The 19546-nt window shown below is 36.3% G+C and overlaps 1 protein-coding gene across 7 annotated transcripts in view; it reads right to left on the reverse strand.

Annotated features, from left to right (window-relative positions):
• The window catches only part of Herc1 (HECT and RLD domain containing E3 ubiquitin protein ligase family member 1), a 151194-nt gene that overhangs the window by 99990 nt on the left and 31658 nt on the right, over positions 1–19546 (reverse strand). For all 7 annotated transcript variants that reach the window (XM_042688000.1, XM_042688003.1, XM_042688002.1 and 4 more), the window contains exons 14-23: positions 16085–16237; positions 15829–15961; positions 14538–14729; positions 11715–11936; positions 9817–9990; positions 7969–8083; positions 7757–7877; positions 5499–5670; positions 1455–1767; positions 570–690 (exon numbers count right to left, since the gene is read on the reverse strand). In XM_042688000.1, the coding sequence (XP_042543934.1) occupies positions 570–690; positions 1455–1767; positions 5499–5670; positions 7757–7877; positions 7969–8083; positions 9817–9990; positions 11715–11936; positions 14538–14729; positions 15829–15961; positions 16085–16237 (1716 nt within the window). The remainder of the gene's footprint in view (positions 1–569; positions 691–1454; positions 1768–5498; positions 5671–7756; positions 7878–7968; positions 8084–9816; positions 9991–11714; positions 11937–14537; positions 14730–15828; positions 15962–16084; positions 16238–19546) is intronic.

The raw sequence follows: 19546 nt of genomic DNA on the forward strand, positions 1-19546 counted from the left end.
TCACACCTGCGATCCTAGCCAGCCCAGGCAGCAAAGTCTGTGAGACACTTATCCAATTAAACACCAGAAAACCAGAAGTGGTGCTATAGCTCAAAGTGGTAGAGCACTGACTGAACAAAAGAGCTCAGGGACAGTATTCAGGCCCTGAATTCAAGTCCCATGACCGACAAAAAAAGAAAAGAAAAGAAAAAATGATCACACATTTCCAGCTCAAGTAGTAAATAGTATACCTTATTAAAATAGAGAATATAGAGAAAATAATCTGAAAGATGAATTCACTTCTTTGGATAGTCCAAGATTGGAGTAGCCTGACACATTTGTTTCAAGAATCAGATATATGAATTCAAAGTTTAGGAAGAAGTCAGGGCCAAAGAGAAAAATCATTAACTAAAATGTATTGGGCACATATGCATGTGAATGTGTGCATGTGTTAAGTATATCAAGATCTCATTTATATTCTATTCTTTTTGAAGGTTTTATGGCTACAACAAATATAAATTTCTCTAGCTAAAGCCTTATATATCTACACCTTGAAAATAAAAATCTTTATTGAATCTAAGATTACCTACCAGCACATAACCCTCTTCATCAGATTCAGGTTGAGACAAATCAGACTCGCTCCTCGATTTGATCAGTCTATAACTTGGACTTGCATGGACTAGCCGGTTCTCTGCAGTAAGACTTTCACTCCTGTCTCAACATGCACAAAGGAAAGTTTTTGATTTCCAGGTGTTAGGGAACACAACATTGAATGGAACTAGTAACACAGATGATACACACACATTGGCAAGTAATTTTATCTGTTGATGGGAAATCTTTCTAAACTTAAAACCCTTTTAAATTACATCAAAATAAGCATATGGGCCAAGTACCTGTGGCTCATACCACTAATCCTACCTATTCAAGGGGCACAAACCAGGAAGATTGAGGTTCTAGGTCAGCCTGGGCAAAAAAGTTCCCAAGACTCCATTTCAACAGAAAAAGTTAGGCACAGAGGCAACTGTCTATCATCCTAACTACAATGGAAAGAGTAAATAGGAGGTTGGAGGACCAGGCTTTCCTAGCCAAAAAACAACACTTTATTCAAACAAATAATAACAAGAGCAAAACAAAGAGCTGAAAGTACAGCTCAAGCAACAGAACACTACTAGCAAGCACAAAGCCGCAAGTTCAAGCTCCAACATAACAAACACAAAGAAATCTTATGCCACTAAATTAGAGATGAGAATACACCATTGCAATGCTACTATTCATATGTATGAAAAACTGCCTCTTCATATAATCATGCTGCACTGGTATCACTGTTAAGGTTACTGTAGATTCATCCTAGTCAATTTACATTTCCTCTTCCCTATCTTTGTTAACTTCAGAACACCAATTTTTGAGAGGGAAACATTTCAATACAGAGTAACAAAGGGAAAATGCTAATATTTTAAGTTTCTACTCAGGCCCACCTGGTCATAAGTCCACTCCCTTCAGAGGCACTTGTAGAAGGCTGCTGCAACTGTCCCTCTTCCCTTCGTTTCTGGAGCTCATCAATCACGGGACTTACTCCTAATATTAACAGGGCACAGCGGTGGATCACAGAGTTGCAGGCGGCAGTGTACACATCCTGACCCTCGGGAAGGTCTGTGCTGACCCTTCGCTCTTGCTGAGACTGTGGAGGTGGATCATCAGCTCGAGCCCCAGACCCTGCCCCACTGTTCATTCTATCTCGATCTCGGCTACGAGCTACTTCACGGGCTGAGAGGAAACACTGAAAGATTTCTGTAACATGCAACACAAAAACAAGGTCTTAACACATGGGGAGAGAAGAGCAAAGAAAATAACAATAAAAACAGTCAAAAAGTTTGGATCATAAACATACTGAAAGGAAAAATTGTATTTTAGACATCATATATAACAGTGACTTTAAAGTTATATTAAAAATATACTAAAACTATACTTTTCATAGGAAATATCTATATAATTGTATAGAATTTAGGTTTAGCTGATTATATTTTGAACAAATTAAGATCATGCCATCTTTTTTATTGGTCCAAGATCAGGATTTTAACTCAGTACTTAATGCTTTTGCTCACTGGCTAGCACTCTACCAACTGAGCCATGCCTCCAATCTCAAGGACGTATCATCTTAAAATATGCCAAATTGGTATATGGACTAGTTCAAGTAGGAATCACTTGAGGAACTGTAACTTCAGAAGAGACTCTTCAACTTGTCTTTACCTATACACTGTAAACCTTGTAGATTCTTTGGGGAAGAATGTAGTAGGCCCAATATATCTCTTAGAAACATGCCTAGAGCTTATTACCCTAGTCCAGATATCCATTCCTTCGCAAATCTATTGTCTACAAATTATTATATAAAACGTAATTCTTTGGTCATACTTCTTTTCTTCCTGCCTCCTTTCTTCCTTCCTTCTTTCAGCGGTACTGGGATATGAACTCAGTCTTACCCTTGCTAGACTGGCACTCTACTACTTACAGCCATGCCACTAGCCTATTTTGTCATTTCTTTAGACTCCATATTCTTGTGAAGATTTTCATGTACTTATAAAAACTCTAATAAAATTGTGTATTTTTCTTAATCAGTTCTTATACTGATTCCTAGATTCAAATACAAATTCCTAGATTCCTATATCCAACCAAAGATCATATAAGAACTAAGAAGTAGCCCATGTAATTGTAACCCCTCTGTTCAGTATGTTCACAAAAAATAAAAATAAAAAAAATTAAAAAAAAAAAAGAACTAAGAAGTAGAGTGAATTTCTCTCTTTCCTACAGTTTCACTTAGTATGAACAGTAGATTTCACAGTGAGTTCCAGACTAGTAGCAACAATTTGTGTGGATACTTGTTAGGAATACAAATTATGAGTCCAATCTCATACTTCTGAATCAGAAGATCTAGGAATGAAGCCCTGAAATCTGCATTTTATCATACCCTCTGGCTGATTATTTTAAAGACCAATAAAGCCTGTGAAGCACTAGCTTCACAGGTTTCAAAGAAAATATAATGAAAAACCTAATCTCTCCTTCCAAGGTCCATATAATTTTTTTTTTTTTGTCGGTCATGGGGCCTGAACTCTGGGCCTGGGCGCTGTCCCTCAGCTCTTCAGCTCAAGGCGAGCGCTCTACCACTTGAGCTACAGCGCCACTTCCGGTTTTCTGGTGGTTTATTAGAGATAGGAGTCTCACGGTCTTTCCTGCCCGGGCTGGCTTTGAACCGCGATCCTCAGATCTCAGCCTCCTGAGTAGCTAGGATTACAGGTGTGAGCCACCAGCGCCCGGCGGTCCATATAATTTTTAACATCTACACTTCACTTCATTAAGTAAGTATAAAGGTCTTTACTGAAACAGAATCTGGTTATGACACATAGGCAAGACTGCCTCCACAGTCAGAAGGCATCATCAGGAAGATCTATGTGATGTAAGTTCTTTCTCATTTCACAAATACGGAACACTAATGGGAGTTAGCAAGGGTTTAATGTTAATTGATGCTACAGTAGTAGATATTTCATGAGAGCTGGAAAATACGTCAAAATAGAAAATTTGTTAAAATTTTCTAATTTAGAGTAGCATTCTTGTTTGTTTTGTTTTTTGTCAGTTGTGGCACTTGAACTCAGGGCCTGGGCACTGTCCCTGAGCCTCTTTGTGCTTAAAACTAGTGCTCTACCACTTAAGCATTAGCACCACTTCTGGGTTTTGAGCGGTTAATTGAAGGTAAGAGTCTCATGAGGACTTTTCTGCCTGGGCTGGCTTCGTACCACAATCCTCAGATCTCAGCCCCCTGACTAGCTAGGATTACAGGCACAAGCCACTGGTGCCTGGCTAGAGTAACATTCTTAATGGGAAAGCCAGACAAAAGTTAATAAAATACTATGTTCATTTGGGTTTATTTTATTTTATTTTTTGTTTTTTTTTGTCTGTCATGGGCTTGAACTGGGTCTGAGCACTGTCCCTCAGCTCGAGCTGAAGAGCTTGCTACCACTTGAACAACAGCGCCACTTCCAGTCTTCTGGTGGTTTATTGGAGATTAGAGTTTCACAGACTTTCTTGCTGGAGCTGGCTTTGAACCACGATCCTCAGATCTCAGCCTCCTGAGTAGCTAGGATTACAGGCGTGAGCCACCAGCGCCCAGCACTAGGTTCATTTGTTAATTTGGAAATTTAAACTTGAAAATCAGATCTTCAAAGACAGTATTGTCATCATGCTGTTAAAAATCCCTTACTTCTATAAAATCAAAATAACAAACCCTTCAGTGTCTAGTAGTTAGGATAATGGCACTGAAGTTTCAGCAGATCTGGTTCTAATTCCATAGCTGCTACTAACTGTACCCAAAGTATGTAGTTTTGCCTCCATAAACCTCAATTTACCTATGTTTACAATGGAATAAAACTAGAACTTGTTTCATAACTGTCATGAGAATTACAAATAAATCTATGTGAACTACTTGACCAATACATAATGGGTGTTCAAATATCACTGGTACTTTCAAAATTATTACTCATTGTCTACTATGCTTTCTCTTACTATAATTAAAGAATCTATTTTATTATTGTGTTACCCTCTTTGGCCTTAGCTTCTAGGAATTTCTAAACTAAATTTTAAGTTCATTTGCAAAAGTTCCCTCAGTTTAGGTTTTAAAATACAATACTGTAATATATAAAAAAATAAAATACCAAAAAAAAAAAAAGAAAATAATAAAATACAATATTGTCTCTAACAATGTCAGAACTATTTTTCTCCATTTGGATCTTACTTTTATTTTTTTAACTTAAATAGTTTTAAGTCTTACTTAGAACCATGTCAAAATTATTTTTAGAGTATGAGGAACATAAATAAATTGACAATAAGTAAAGCAAGTTGATTGGTAAAAACAGAATCCCAACACCACACAACAGGCCATATTGTTTTAGGCTACAGAGTGAATACACACTTATTCTGAAATAGCCAAATCACTCAAAGGATACTAATGAATGTTTTAATAGATTTGATATATCTCGTTAAACATATAAATAATTATCTTAAAAATTATCTGGAACCTTGGAATATAAAAGTTTGAAGTTTTCATCACCTATCCAGTGGTATCCTTACACTATTGTTTCTACTATTGCTTTTATCTCTTGCTCCCTACTGAAATAGCAATGCAGTTGAAATTTATAATTTTTAAAGTTTTACATATGTAAAACAATTTAGATCTCCTAAGAGGCATAGCAAGGGGATCTCTTCCTCACCGCAGAGAGGTCTAAATTACTTGTTCAATGACAAGGGAGTAATTTTATGCAGGAGGAACAGATACTGACATGCTATTTTCCATAACTTGTTGGTCTAGAACACACACTACAAAAACTTTAGGATGGCACTGACACATTTGTAGGTGCCTCTTAAATGTTAGCTAAGGCAAATTTATCCTTTTAGAAAAACTATACAGCAGGCCCTTTGCCTTGACCTCTAGTCAGTTTTCCTATGAAAAAAGGCTGAAGGAAGGGTGTACTCACTGCCAGCTGTCATCACTTCGTGCTCCCGTTCTTCCTCCTCATCCTCTGGTTCTACATGCCCCTCCTCCCGGTCTCTCTCAGCTTGCTCTTCCATTTCAGCTTCTTCATCTATGGTCCTGGTAAATGAGTGCTCCTGAGGATCAACATCTGCAGAATCTTGATTGTCTGAGATCTTTTAAAAAAAATGATCAAAACATTACACTGAGTATCTTTTTCAAAAGCTTTTAAAATTTCATAAAACCTTAACTGTTTATCAATGAAAACAGTACATACCACAAAACCAAAAAATCACACTGGATAAAATTTAAAGACTAAAAAGAATGTATGTACACAAAGTATATACACAGACATATATGTGATCTCTTTTCTTCAGTATTTTGATTAAAACGGAATACTATTCATTGATTTACATTTGCATTGCTATTCAGCTGCAAACTACAATGCTGCTACTTAAAAATAAATTTTATCAACAGCTGGGAACGCCTAGCATGCATGAAGCCTTTGATTCAATTCCCCAGTGCCACATAAACAGAAAAAGCCAGAAGTAGTGCTGTGGCTCAAGTTGTAGAGTGCTAGCCTTGAGCAAAAGAATCTCAGGGACAGTGCTCAGGCCCTGAGTTCAAGCCCAAGGACTACCAAAAACAAACAAACAAACTTTATCAACCCTGATATTACATGTAAGACATAAATAAAGAACATGACTTCAGGGCTGGGAAGGTGGCTCAGTGGTAGAGCGCTTGCCTTGTATGCATGAGGCCCTGGGTTTGATTCCTCAGCACCACATAAGCAAAAAGAAAAAAGCGGTAAGTGGCGCTATGGCTCAAGTGGTAGAGCGCTAGCCTTGAGCTGAAGAGCTGAGGGACAGAGCCCCAAAAAAAGAACATGACTTAAATTCCATTGTTTCCTTCAAGTTGTAGATGTTATTACTCTATATGAATAATGTTTTAATACCTCTTTAACTTTAACATTTAATACTTTTAACTTTGCTCTTGAAAAAAAAAACCCACAAAAATTAGAAAGCTATGTTGAAAAAAAGTTAACTTCCCATAATCATATTACCTAGCAGTTATCTGGATAAAGAGCTCTAACAACACAAGTCTCAATACAAAGCTCAAATAAAAACTTTTAAGTAGATCCATAATAAAAGTTACTTTGTACTTCGTAATCTGTAAATTATTTAGGAATTTCACAGAGATAGGGTTAGCAGTTTAATTCACCTAGTACATACATCATTTACCCAAAATATGTGAGTTTCAAATATGAGCTTTAACAAAATGGCAAATTAATATACTTCATAGATTTCCAGGTCACTCTCAAAAAGAACAAATAGTAGGTCAGTGCATGCCAAAAGTGTATCATATCATAAATGTAGAGACAGCTTGTTTTTTTTTTAATATAAGAACTAAATAAAAGGTACAACATTTTAAAGTAAATGTTTCTGAAGATGGTATTCCAGGCTTGATTTATAATTACAGGATGATGTTACCAGGATCACCAAGCCCGTTACTCTGGACCTAAATGATGGCTTCCATCTTCACTTTCAGTAGGATAATTAGAAAGTCTATTTTTATGTGACAACTCTCCTTTATTTTCACTTTTTGGGACCAAACATTTCTAATACTGTCAAATTCTTTTATAGGATGAGTTTGAGATCTTCTGTCAATCCAATGTATTTGTTAATGTCTCTAATAATTTCTGTCATCCTAGGTTAAACAAGATAATTCAAATGTGGCCTGATCAGCATAAATAAATTAATGTTTCCTGGTCAATTCATTATTACTAATATTACTTATGCAGAATACTATTTTTTCAAGCTATTATTTTAGCAGCTCTACTGAATCAAACCCAAATCTTCATTCTTTCTTTTTTTTTCACTAGAAAAATAAATATCTAGTCAGTGCCAGTGGCTCATGCCTGTAATCCTAGCTACTCAGGGAGCTGAGATTGGAGGGTTGTGTTGGAAGGCAGCCCAGACAGGAAAGTCCATGGGACTTTTATCTCCAATTAATCCCCAGGGAAAAAAAAAAAAAACCTAGAAGTAGTGCTGTAGCTCAAAGTGACAGAACACTAGCCTTGAGCAAAAAAGCTGGACAATACCTAGGTAGGCCCTGAGTTCAAGCCCTACAACCAACAAAAAATACCCAATATGTATTGAGCACATTTTTTTCTCACATAAACCAATAAGAGGATATAAACTAATAAGGAGATATTTCTCAGGGCTTGCAGAAAAACAGAAATTAAATTATTTCCAACTTTACCCATCTGTCTCGTGATGATGACCTGGTTTGGATAAGTTCAAGGTTCTTGCAAGCAAGTAAACGACTTCGAACTTTGTATACACAACGATACACTTCTGATAAACTTTTACCAGGTTGGTATCTAAATAAGAAATCAAAATAGAAAAGTTACCTAATTTATAGTATCATGAGAGCACAAATATTTGTCTGAGGATAGTTTTTAAGTTACTTGCCGGCTTTCTCCACATGCTTGACTAAGTAAGTTTGTATGTTTCAGAAGTGCTGCAAGAACAAATCGAGACACAGTATCCAAGAGTGACTCATTACTCAAAGTTGCACTGTCCCAATCTGAAAATAAAAATAACACATTTTAAAAAGGTTCAGAAAACAGTTCCCAGAATATTTTAATAGCTTTAGTTATCCAACAACCTGAATTTTTAAAGTCATTTTTCTAAACTATTACTCCACAAATGTATATATTGTTCCAGGTGCTAGGATACATAAATTTGTATGTCTGATTTTATTTACAAAAAAAAGCCTATTAAAAGTAAAAAAAAAAAACTATGCAAAGATAATAATTCAAAAAATAAAATAATAGGGCTGCGAAGGTGGCTCAGTGGTAGAGGGCTTGCCTTGCATGCTCAAGGCCCTGGGTTCGATTCCTCAGCACCACATAATCAAAAAGAAAAAAGCTGGAAGTGGCGCTGTGGCTCAAATGGTAGAGCGCTAGCCTTGAGCTGAAGAACTGAGGGACAGCGCCCAGGCTCAGAGTTCAGGCCCCACAACCGACCCAAAAAATAAATAAAATAAAAAAATAAACACTTTTACTATTTTTATGACAGAAAGAAAAAACTGAAAAAACTGGAAGAAAATTAAAGATAGAATAATAGAGAAAAACATAACAAAAGACAACTACAGATATGTAATTGAACAATATAGGTTACTATTAAAGGAACAAAGGAGTTAAACATAAATCAGATATATTCCTTGAAAATTTATATATAACATTTTACTAATAAAGATAGATTAGCAATGGAAATACCACTATGTATTTGTATACTAGTTTATTATTATATTTAATAGAATACCTTATCTCAAATTGGTATATCTACCATCACTCTGAAGTGAGCAAGTGTTTTATAAATGAAGAAACACAATCAAGTCTATAGCTTAAATTTCTAAGTACATTTCCTTTCAGCTTTAAACCAGGGCTTACAAAGGAAAGCAAACCTCTCTTAAAGGAGATTCCATTACAAGTGTGAGATACTTTATTAAAATGTTTTATTACCTTAATCTCATTTTCACACAGTGGGTTGCCTATGGGACGGTGCATATAAAAACACACACCTAGGGCATTTACCACACAGGAAAACAAGTTACTTTTAAAGTATTATTTATGAACATTTAAAAAATGTTTATTTCGGAAGTGGCGCTGTAGCTCAAGTGGTAGAGCGCTCGCCTTGAGCTGAAGAGCTGAGAGACAGCGCCCAAGCCCAGAGTTCAAGCCCCACGACTGACCAAAAAAAAAAAAAAAAAAGTTTATTTCCAATAGAGTGATTCCTGTGGCTTCTACTTATCTATATTGTATATATTTTAGTCAGTACTGTGAGTTGGCTACATATTTTTTGGGGGGGGTCCGGTCATGGGGCCTGAACTCTGGGCCTGGGCGCTGTCCCTCAGCTCTTCAGCTCAAGGCTAACGCTCTACCACTTGAGCCACAACGCCACTTCCGGCTTTTTTCTGTTTATGTGGTGCTGAGGAATCGAACCCAGGGCCTCAAGTATGCAAGGCAAGCGCTCTACAACTGAGCTACCTTCCCAGTCCTTGGCTACATATTTTTGTGTATGTGCCCATCCTGAGGCTTGAACTCAGGCCTGGGCACTGTTCCCTAGTGTTTTTGCTCAAGGCTAACACTCTATCACTTGAGCCACACTTCTGACTTTTTGTTGTTTAACTAGAAATAAGAGTCTCACAATTTCCTTCCCAGACTGACTTTGAACCATGATCTTCAGATCCTGTGTAGCTAGGATTATAGGCATATACCACCGCCAGCTTACATACATATTTACTCTCTATCTTACCTTTACTAACAGCATAATCCTGCATGCTGATCCAAAGGCTTCGAGCAGGTTCTTTGGAACAACCCAATGCCAAGTCTACATAGACAGCAATTTCAGGCCGCAATTTGTAATCAAAAGGCTTCTGTTCTTCATTTCCTGAAAGAGCTACTTCTAAGAGACAACTCATACATTTATCTAAAAACAAAAACAAAAAACAAATTACCAATTTCAAATGTCACAAATTTTAGTGCTATAACCAAAATCTTCTCCATTTCTTTAGTCATTATGAAATTATACACTTCAAATCATTAAAGGTAAAAATCCTTTAATGTTTTTCAGGTGGAGATAGGATTTCCCTTTTTACTTCCTCCAGAGAGGTGTAACACTCAGGGAAGAGTTACAGGCAGGTAGAAGCCAAGGTCAAAAAATTGCCTGAAGTGCACATACAGCACAGTCTTATATAAGATAAACTGTCTAGTTCAAAATGGAATGGTATTCTCTTTGAGAAAAATGGGACCACGTGGAAAGAGACTATAAACAAGTTTTAGATTTTATTTCCTTCTAGACTAAGAGAGAATAAAGTGGTATTAACAATTTCTCAATTGTACAATATTTGTACAGGTGGCTCCTAACATTTTAACAGGTCACGTGTCCATCAGAATGCATATATTAAAAAAACAAAAACAAAAAGTCCAAATGGCTGGGTGCCCTAGCTACTCAGAAGGCTGAGATACGAGAACCATAATTTGAAGCCAGCCCAGGCAAGAAAGTTTGTGAGATTCTTATCTCCACTAAAGAACCAAAAGAGCTGGAAGTGGATCTATGTGGCTCAAGTGGTAGAATGCCACCCTTGAGCAAAAAAGCTCAAGGACAGTGCTTAGACCCTGAATTCAAGCACCAGAACCAGCACCCAAAAAAAAAAAAAAAAAGTGAAAAATGTTGTCCCTAGTTTTGGTCAAGTATCAAAAGTCAATTTAATAGAGAACATATTTGAATCATTATATAAATACAGTTTCACATAAGATAAAACCTTTTTCTTTACACAAAAGAATATTTTACTGGGTGCCAGTGGCTGACACCTGTACTCTTAGCTAGTCAGAAGGATGAGATCTGAGGATTCTAGTTCTAAGTCAATCAGTCAGTAAAATATGAGAAACTCTTATCTTCAATTAACCAGCAAAAAGCCAGAAATGGAGATGTGGCTCAAATGGTAGATAATCAACCTTGAAGGAAAAAGCTAAGGGATAGTGCCAAAACACTGAATTCAAGCCCAGACACACAAAAAATTACAATATATTGGCCCCCTTTCCTCTCTAACTCCCCCATCTCACAGGGTATGATTCATCTAGTCCTATATAAAACAACTAGATTATCTGTTGAGTACTGGGATAAGCCCTTGCATTCAATCTTAGGGAAAGAGAAGATGAAGGAGGAAAGGGAAATCCCCACTCTAGAAGGGAGAAAAAAATACTGCCACTCACTTCTAAAGCATATTTGAAAACAGGGTACTAGTAAATCATGATAGGTACTCTTAACAAGGCTTCATACTCTATTTTAGCATATATTAATAGTATTTTTATTATGGTAATTACATGATGTGACAGTGTACTCTGACCAAGTTCACCCTTCTATGACAATCCCTTAAGCCTCTACTCTCTCCCCATATTCAGAACATAATTCATGAAGCACTTTCCTTAGAAGTTGTTCAAAATGAGTGATAAATCTAAGCGTGGGACTAGAAATATATTTTCCTACTTCAGGATGCTCCTACACTGTTCCAAAACTGCATATTATAGTCTCAGATCTCCCGATGTTGCAATTGCTCAACAGTTCTCTATTCAGCAAACTTAAGAATAAGAGAAACCTCCAAAGGAAGTACCAATAACGTATATTTTAAATGATTCAGCAGAGCACATTACCTAACTGAGGGGTGTCCATTTCTACACCATCACTGAAAAGTGGTGTTTTCATCCAATATGCAGTATCCTGTTCCTCTGGAGACACAGGGGAACCCTGAAGCATACCACCAAGACACCGCCCAATAAGGAGAGCAATTGTTCTTTCCAGATCCACAAGCCACACCCAAGACTGAGCTGGCTGAGGTAATGGTACACCAGCAGGGTCGATTACTTCTGGCCCTCCTAAAGACAAAGTCAGTAGCAATTATGTCTTTACTTTAGTACTTTGAAGTTTCAAAAGCTTTCCCACAGTCACTCATAGCACCACAATAAGATACTGAAACAAAATCATTTTACAATGAACACACACACACACACATTCTCTTGTACACCAGGCTAATTTAAAATATGTTCAGAAAAGCTGTGCTATCAAAATTTCACTTTGTGATGTTACTAATTTTAAGATAAACAATTAAAACAGCACATGACAAAATTATCCTAACAAATTCTATTTCTAATATCTAGATCAAAGTTTACCATTTTTAGTGAGTCTTTGTCTCATTCCTCCAAAACCAACCAGAGTAGATCTTTAGTGAGAATAATACTTAATATTTGTTGGGCTTGAACTCAGAACTGTTTTTTTTTTTTTTTGGTGAGAATACCATACAGAGGAGTTACAATTACATGGGCAAGATAACGAGTACATTTCTTATCAAGCATTGTTGCCTCCTCTTTGTTTCCCCTTCCCATCCCTTCCCATAATCCTCCCCTCCCCCCACCCAGTCCTCCCCCCACCCCCCACCAAAGTTGTTAAGTTTGTTTTTCAACATAACAACTTGTACATATCGTTGCAATGGGTCCACCTGTATCCCTAGTTAAATGATTTGTTTTTTTCCCTTCCCCTCCACAAATTATACCAACATCAAATACAGTGAATGCATGGGTTATACTATGGGGGAGGGACATACAAAGCAACATAGAAATCATCTTATAAATATGTTAAACAATTGCATGAAAGGAAAAAAGAAAACAAAAAAAAATTTGAATACTTATCTTGCGGTTCATTCCCCTAACATCAACTTATCTGACCTTTTCTGCTTGACTCAGACTTATATTAGTTATTGCAAATAAGGGAAACCATGGGACCTATGTTTCTTTGGGCCTGGCTTACTGTCTTATACTAAGATCTATGCCCATGTTTTCTTACTGTTCATTTGTTTTTAAATTTTTTTTATTAAAAATACACTTTAAATCATAAGGAACAAAATTAAAGAAAGAAAAATAGAAAGAAAGATCTAAAAAGCAGTTATTTGAAAAGAGTAAAACAGGCAAACCTGTAATAAAATTAGTAAAGAAAAACAGATGATATAAATCATAGGAATAACTGAGGAGGGTCACATAAATGGAGAGATAAAGGGTAAACAAATATGCAGCAGTGGTACTCAATAGATACTATGTTGAAAATGAACTATACAACTTATGAACAGAGACAGGAAGAAAAAACTGAGAGACTGCAAAGGAAGGTGTGATATTATTCAAAATGAAATACAGTCATTACCTAGTTTACAAAATGGCATCACCTTTATAACAACTGAAAACATATTTAATTTTTTTAAAAAAGAAAGAAAAACAAGAATAAGTTTGGAGTAATGGTGGCGCATTCCTGTAATTCCAGCACTCAGAAGTCTGAGGCAGATGGATCCCAAGTTCAAGGCTAGCCTGAGCAAGAAAGACTTTTAAACTAAACAAAACAAAACAGGAAGAGGGAGAAAGAAGAAGGAAGAAGAGGGAAAATGGAAGAAAGAACAAGAAAAGAAAACAGAAAAGGGAGAATAAAGCTGGAGCAGCTCCATATAAAACCTAATCACTATCTGATAAGTCTGTGAAGTTAACACTGGCTTCATGTAAATCCAGTGTTCACAACCACCCAAGGTTAAAAAAAGGGGCCCTCAAATTACTCTTACCTACCCACAATGCCTTTCACAAGAAGCCAAAGCTCTAAGCAGTGATAAGTAGATTTTGCAAGGTTACACAATAAGCTACTGGCAGAGCCAACATTAAAATCTAGATCTTTTTGTGTATCATCCAAGGATTCTTTCCAATAAAATAAGAGGTCTCACTTAACTTGAAAGGTTTTTAAGATTCTAGTAATAAAATTCCTTTGATAGTCTTAAGGGGAAACAGACTAATGGTTAACAAATTGTTCTTTTAGATACAATATTTCAAACTATTTTCAACTATCTAAAATTATGAACATTTTATAAATCAACAATGACTTAGAGTGCCATCCCTAAAATAAAAATATGAGTTCCAATAAGCACTGAAAAACAGAAACTGGAAATATAACGTAATTGGAAAAGTATCTATACAGCCAACTAAAATGCCAAATATTTCACTGTCAATTAGGTTTAAAACTAAAAACTTGTTTTTCATAAATAAAACTTATAAATTGTATCTAATAATCCACTGATGTAAAATATATCATAACTTTAAATACTTCTGAGGAAAAAATGATGCTGACTAAATTATGACACGATGTTTTCCTAACATGTTGTAAGAGACATCATAATTTCAACCATGTCAAAACTTGAACAAACGTCTTAAAACCATAAGGCCAATGAGATGCATATTCAAACTAGATGATCATAAAGATGGTCTATTCTCAAGCAACAGCTTTCTTAGTTGTCCCATGTTAGCTGTTCACAGTTGACTCTAAACTCTTAGAACATAATCTTATCTTTTTGATTACATGTAAAACCCATGTGTTCCATAATTTTACTTGATCTATACAAGAGGAACAACTTTTCTCAAAACCATTATTTACCAGTTTTTGCTTTTCCTTACCATGAAGAGGCCACTGTAACTCTTGGTCTTCTAAAAGAGCAGCAGCTGGCAGGAGTCTATTAAGGCAATCAAGAGGTGGCAAGAGATCGAGGAGATAACTCAATAAAGGACGAGCCACTGACACCGGAAGTAATAGTAGGGAGTTAACAATCTGGCAGAGCATACTGCCTGCAGCTGAGACATATATCACATCTATAAAGGGCAAGAAATGTAATGTGAATCAATCATTTCAAATAAACTTTAAAAAGACGAAAAAAATTTTAGTTTAAATTTAAATTTTTTTGGTTTGGATGAGTGTAGAATATTGTTAGTTAATAATCTAACTCTTGAACAAAAAGTTCTTTAACACCCACTTGGCAACTAGGATCTTACTTGTACTTATTTTCACAAGTACCAACAGACTATAGAAAAGCATACATATCTTGCATGCCAACATATTCAAACGGTTATTACTGCTTTTCTTAAAATGCATTATGCATTTCTCACTCATAAATTTATTCTTACTTTAAAAATTACTCATAATATTTACTGAGTACCACCTACAACATGCCAGGCACTGTTGTAAGTGAAGAAGACATAGCCATGCCCAGGATCATATTCCTAACTTGGTAGTAACAACATTCTAATGAGGGAAGCCTTTTCTCTTTTTCAAACTAATTTACTTTGTAAATTCAGACCACTTACAAATGTCAGAGTTGACATGACAAAGTTACTGAGCCCTATTCTCAAAGACAAAATAAAAACAAGTGTTGGAGGTGCAGTTCAGGAGGTAGAGCACCAGCCAATGAGCGAAAATGTCAGGTACTGAGTTCAAGTTCCAGTCTCAGGAAAAAGAAAAGCAAAAACAAAGACTGCCGGGCACCAGTGGCTCATGCCTGTAATCCTACCTGATCTGAGGATCGTTGTTCACAGCCAGCCTGGGAAGGAAAGTCCATGAGACTCATCTCCAATCAACCATCAGAAACCCAGAAGTGGTGCTGTGGCTTAAAGTGGTAGAGTGCTAACTTTGAGCAAAAAGAGCTCAGGCACAGCATTCAAGCCCCAAGTTCAAGCCCATGACCAACAAAAAATAAAACAACAACAAAACAAAAACTGGAGAGCAATTAAAATGAAACACTGCTTAGCTAGCAAGTTTGAGGTCCCAAATACAAACCTGGGAAAATTTTAAGAAAATGAAACAAGATAATTTCTCTTTCATGCAAAGATTTCAATCCCTCTTGAGGCTCCTTTAGGAGGACTGATTCTGGCCTTTTAGCCACTAATTAAATAGGAAATTTAGTACCAAACCCACCTCTTAATTTTTCTCCAACACTACCATTCCAAGGACTCTCTTTGAGCAAATTTGCAGAACGCGAATAAATATCTGTGGCATGAGGCAACAAGAGCTGAAGATGTTTATGAAGCAAGGCCACACTGCTTGAATTCTGAAGAAAAAAAAAAATCCCAAATTCTTACTCTGAAAGATGTAAAGTAAAAAGATATTATGACATACCCAACTCTGAGTTTCAAGGTCCCTGGTAGGTAATCAAAGGCAAATAATTACATACCTCACTAATGTTGTTAATATGACAAAATGCAAGCAGCTGTTTCTGTAGTGAGCACAGGAGTTCATGAAGATGAGCAGGCTGACTGTTCTCTGATGATGATGTTCCAACAAGAAATTTATCACTATTCTTTTCCAGCTCTCCAAATGCTTGATCCTAAAATGACACATATGATTCTATTTGAAATGTATGAAAATGGAGCAACATTCTATCATTAATGATTCTGATCGAAGATGTCGTTATCTCTTTTCTCCACTACCTATTGTAAATCTTTGTTATAAGCCTTATGTTATTTGCTATTGAATGGTAAATTTTATCAAGAAATTTCATTTGCTTTTCCATTAAAAAAAAATACACAAAGCCGGGCACTGGTAGCTCACGCCTGTAATCCTAGCTACTCAGGAGGCTGAGATCTGAGGACCACGGTTCAAAGTCCATGAGACTCTTATCTCCAATAAACCACTAGAAAACTGAAGGTGGCGCTGTGGCTCAAGCAGTAGAGCACTCGCCTTGAGCTGAATACTGCAAGGACAGCGGCCAAGCCCAGAGTTCAAGCCCCATGACCAATAACAACAACAAAAACACACATTTTACCTCAGAAATTTTCAAACTTTTTTTTTTTTTGGGTCAGGTCGTGGGGCCTGAACTCTGGGCCTGGGCGCTGTCCCTCAGCTCTTCAGCTCAAGGCTAGCGCTCTACCACTTGAGCCACAGCACCACTTCCGGCTTTTTTCTTTTTGCTTATGTGGTGCTGAGGAATCGAACCCAGGGCCTCAGGCTTGCAAGGCAAGCGCTCTACCACTGAGCCACCTTCCCAGCCCTCAAACTTTTTTTTTTAAAGAGAAAACAGTAGAAATACTCAAAAGCAATGTATCTCAACATGTTGATGCTACTGTTTTCTGATCTCCTGTATTATAAGGTTTTGTTTTCACATTCTTAGGGTATTCTAATGTAATTCTTGCAAATTAAAATTTTCAGCCAGGCACTAGTGGCTCATGCCTGTAATCCTAGCTGCTCAGGAGGCTGAGATCTGAGGATCCTGCCAACCCAGGCAGGAAAGGCTATGAGACTCTTATCTCCAATTAACCACCAGAAAACCAGAAGTGGCTCAAAATGGTAGAGTGCTAGCCTTGAGCAAAAAAGTTCAGGGACAGTAGCCAAACCCTGAGTTCAAGCCCCATAATCGGCAAAAAAATAAAACAAAATAAAACTTTCTAATTAAATGGACTAAAGGAACATGACAATTAAATATAATATATGACTATAGACCAGATACTGAACTGGAAAGGAAACTGCAGAAGAGAGTATTACTAGAACTACTGAAATTTAAACACAGACTATACATCAAATAACAGTTCTTTATCCATATTAAATTCCCTGAAATTAATACTTTTCCTATTGTTATGTAAGATAATATCTTTGTTGTTAGAAAATACATATGTAATACAAGCTTAAATAGTTAAGGGCAACCAATGACATCTGAAATGCACTCTCTCAAATGATTTGGGATTAAAAAGGAGGACAGGGCTTGGGAATGTGGTTTAGTGGTAAGAGTGCTTGCCTAGCATACATGAAGCCCTAGGTTTGATTCCTCAGTACTACAGAAACAGAAAAGACCAGGTGGTAGAATGCTAGCCTTGAGCAAAAAGCAGCTCAGGGACAGTACTCAGGCCCAGAATTCAAGCCCAGGACCGGCAAAACAAAAACAACAACAAAGACGGATGGATGCACTGATACATAGGAAGATGAAACAAACATTTCCAAAGGGTCTAAGCAAAGTTCTTTGAATGACTCTTGTAACTCTTTTGTAAGTTTCAATTTTTTCAAGTTAAAGTATTTTTAAGAAGAAATAATGTGGAAAAACTAGAAAACACCAAAACTATATTTTAGAAAGGTTAAAAATCACCATTTAGCTAATCACCTAAAGAAAATTACTAACAACATATTTTCGGTTCTTTTTTGTTTGTTTTTTTCATAAAACAACCTATTTTTTTTTTTTTTTTTGGTCCAGTCGTAGGGCCTGAACTTTGGGCCTGGGCGCTGTCCCTAAGCTCTTCAGCTCAAGGCTAGCGCTCTACCACTTGAGCCACAGCGCCACTTTCGGTTTTTTTCTTTTGTGGTGCTGAGGAATCAAACCCAGGGCCTCAGGCATGCAAGGCAAGTGCTCTACCACTGAGCCACCTTCCCAGCCCCAACCTAATCTATTTTTAACATATTTATGTTTATGTAAAATTTTCTTATAATATTTTGGTAAGACATAGTTTAATCATCCCTCTATTTTTGTTATTTCTAATTTTATTTCTTATAAATACTAATATCATAACAATATTTATGCATAAACTTTAGTCTATGCTTTAAACACACAAGATCAGAGAATGAGAATACTTGAAGATCCATGCTATCAATTGCCAAAGAGCACCATTATTTAAAAATCTTGAAATATGACAAATGTAGCTTAAATTGTATCATAAGCAAGTGATAATTTGTAGCTCTAATCCAAAAACAATATCTTTTATTTCCAGTTCCATACAAGAAATACATCAATGTCAGCTCTAATGCATAAGAAAAACACTGCTTTAATGTAACATAAATGTTCCTTACAATTTAAGAAGTTTTGTTATTAAAAAATGGACAGACTATAACATTATTCCTATGCTATTTAGACATCAATGAAATTTACATTTTTAAACCTAAAAAACAAAACAAATCCTGTAAGAAGAATTTGCACTATGAGTAAGTCAACAGCTTTTTACTGTAGGCTAAACAGAGCACTAAGAATTGTACAGGAAAAAACATATATAAACCCAGACTTCCAAAGGTGTAAGAGGAAATGATAAGTAAATAAGTCAACACCGTTCACTCTGATCGTAAAAAAAAATTAGAAAATATAGAGTGTGCAGCTTTTATCACATAGTGAGATGGGGTTACTTGGACATGGCTTCCTAAACTGTCAGGTATCACAGACTGGTAGAAACTGAAGATAGGTAAACCACACACAATTAGGGAAAAGGTAAGTACTGATGAGAAAAGTGAGAGAGAATAATGAAGGGCGTGAGGGATTTCCGTTCAATATAAACAGGTTATTCCAACAGTGGGATGCTGAAAAGAAACCAGCTGTTAAGCCAATAACTGTATTATTAGCATTAGGTCATGATTACCTAGGCTAGAGCCCAAAGAACTGGAGTCAAGACAAAAATAGGTAGATTTAAGAGATACCACTAAGAAAAAATAGTATCCTAGTGAGAAAAGTATAGAGTCCACTGTCTTCTCTCTTATTGAACAGCCTGTTCTTAATACCAATTACATTGTTGCATAGGATTATATTTGGGTGAGAATAATCCCTTGCTCATGAAAAATATTTTAATTATTTTGGTCTGTTTATTCTTTTTTCCTTTAAAATTTAGCAAGTATTTATTTTAGTATAACAGGATAAAGTAGGCAGAGACAGAAAAAGAGAGAAACACTT

The sequence above is a fragment of the Dipodomys spectabilis genome, unplaced genomic scaffold (assembly GCF_019054845.1).
Source record: "Dipodomys spectabilis isolate Male_0828 unplaced genomic scaffold, ASM1905484v1 ptg000108l, whole genome shotgun sequence".
NCBI classification, from domain to species: Eukaryota; Metazoa; Chordata; class Mammalia; order Rodentia; family Heteromyidae; genus Dipodomys; species Dipodomys spectabilis.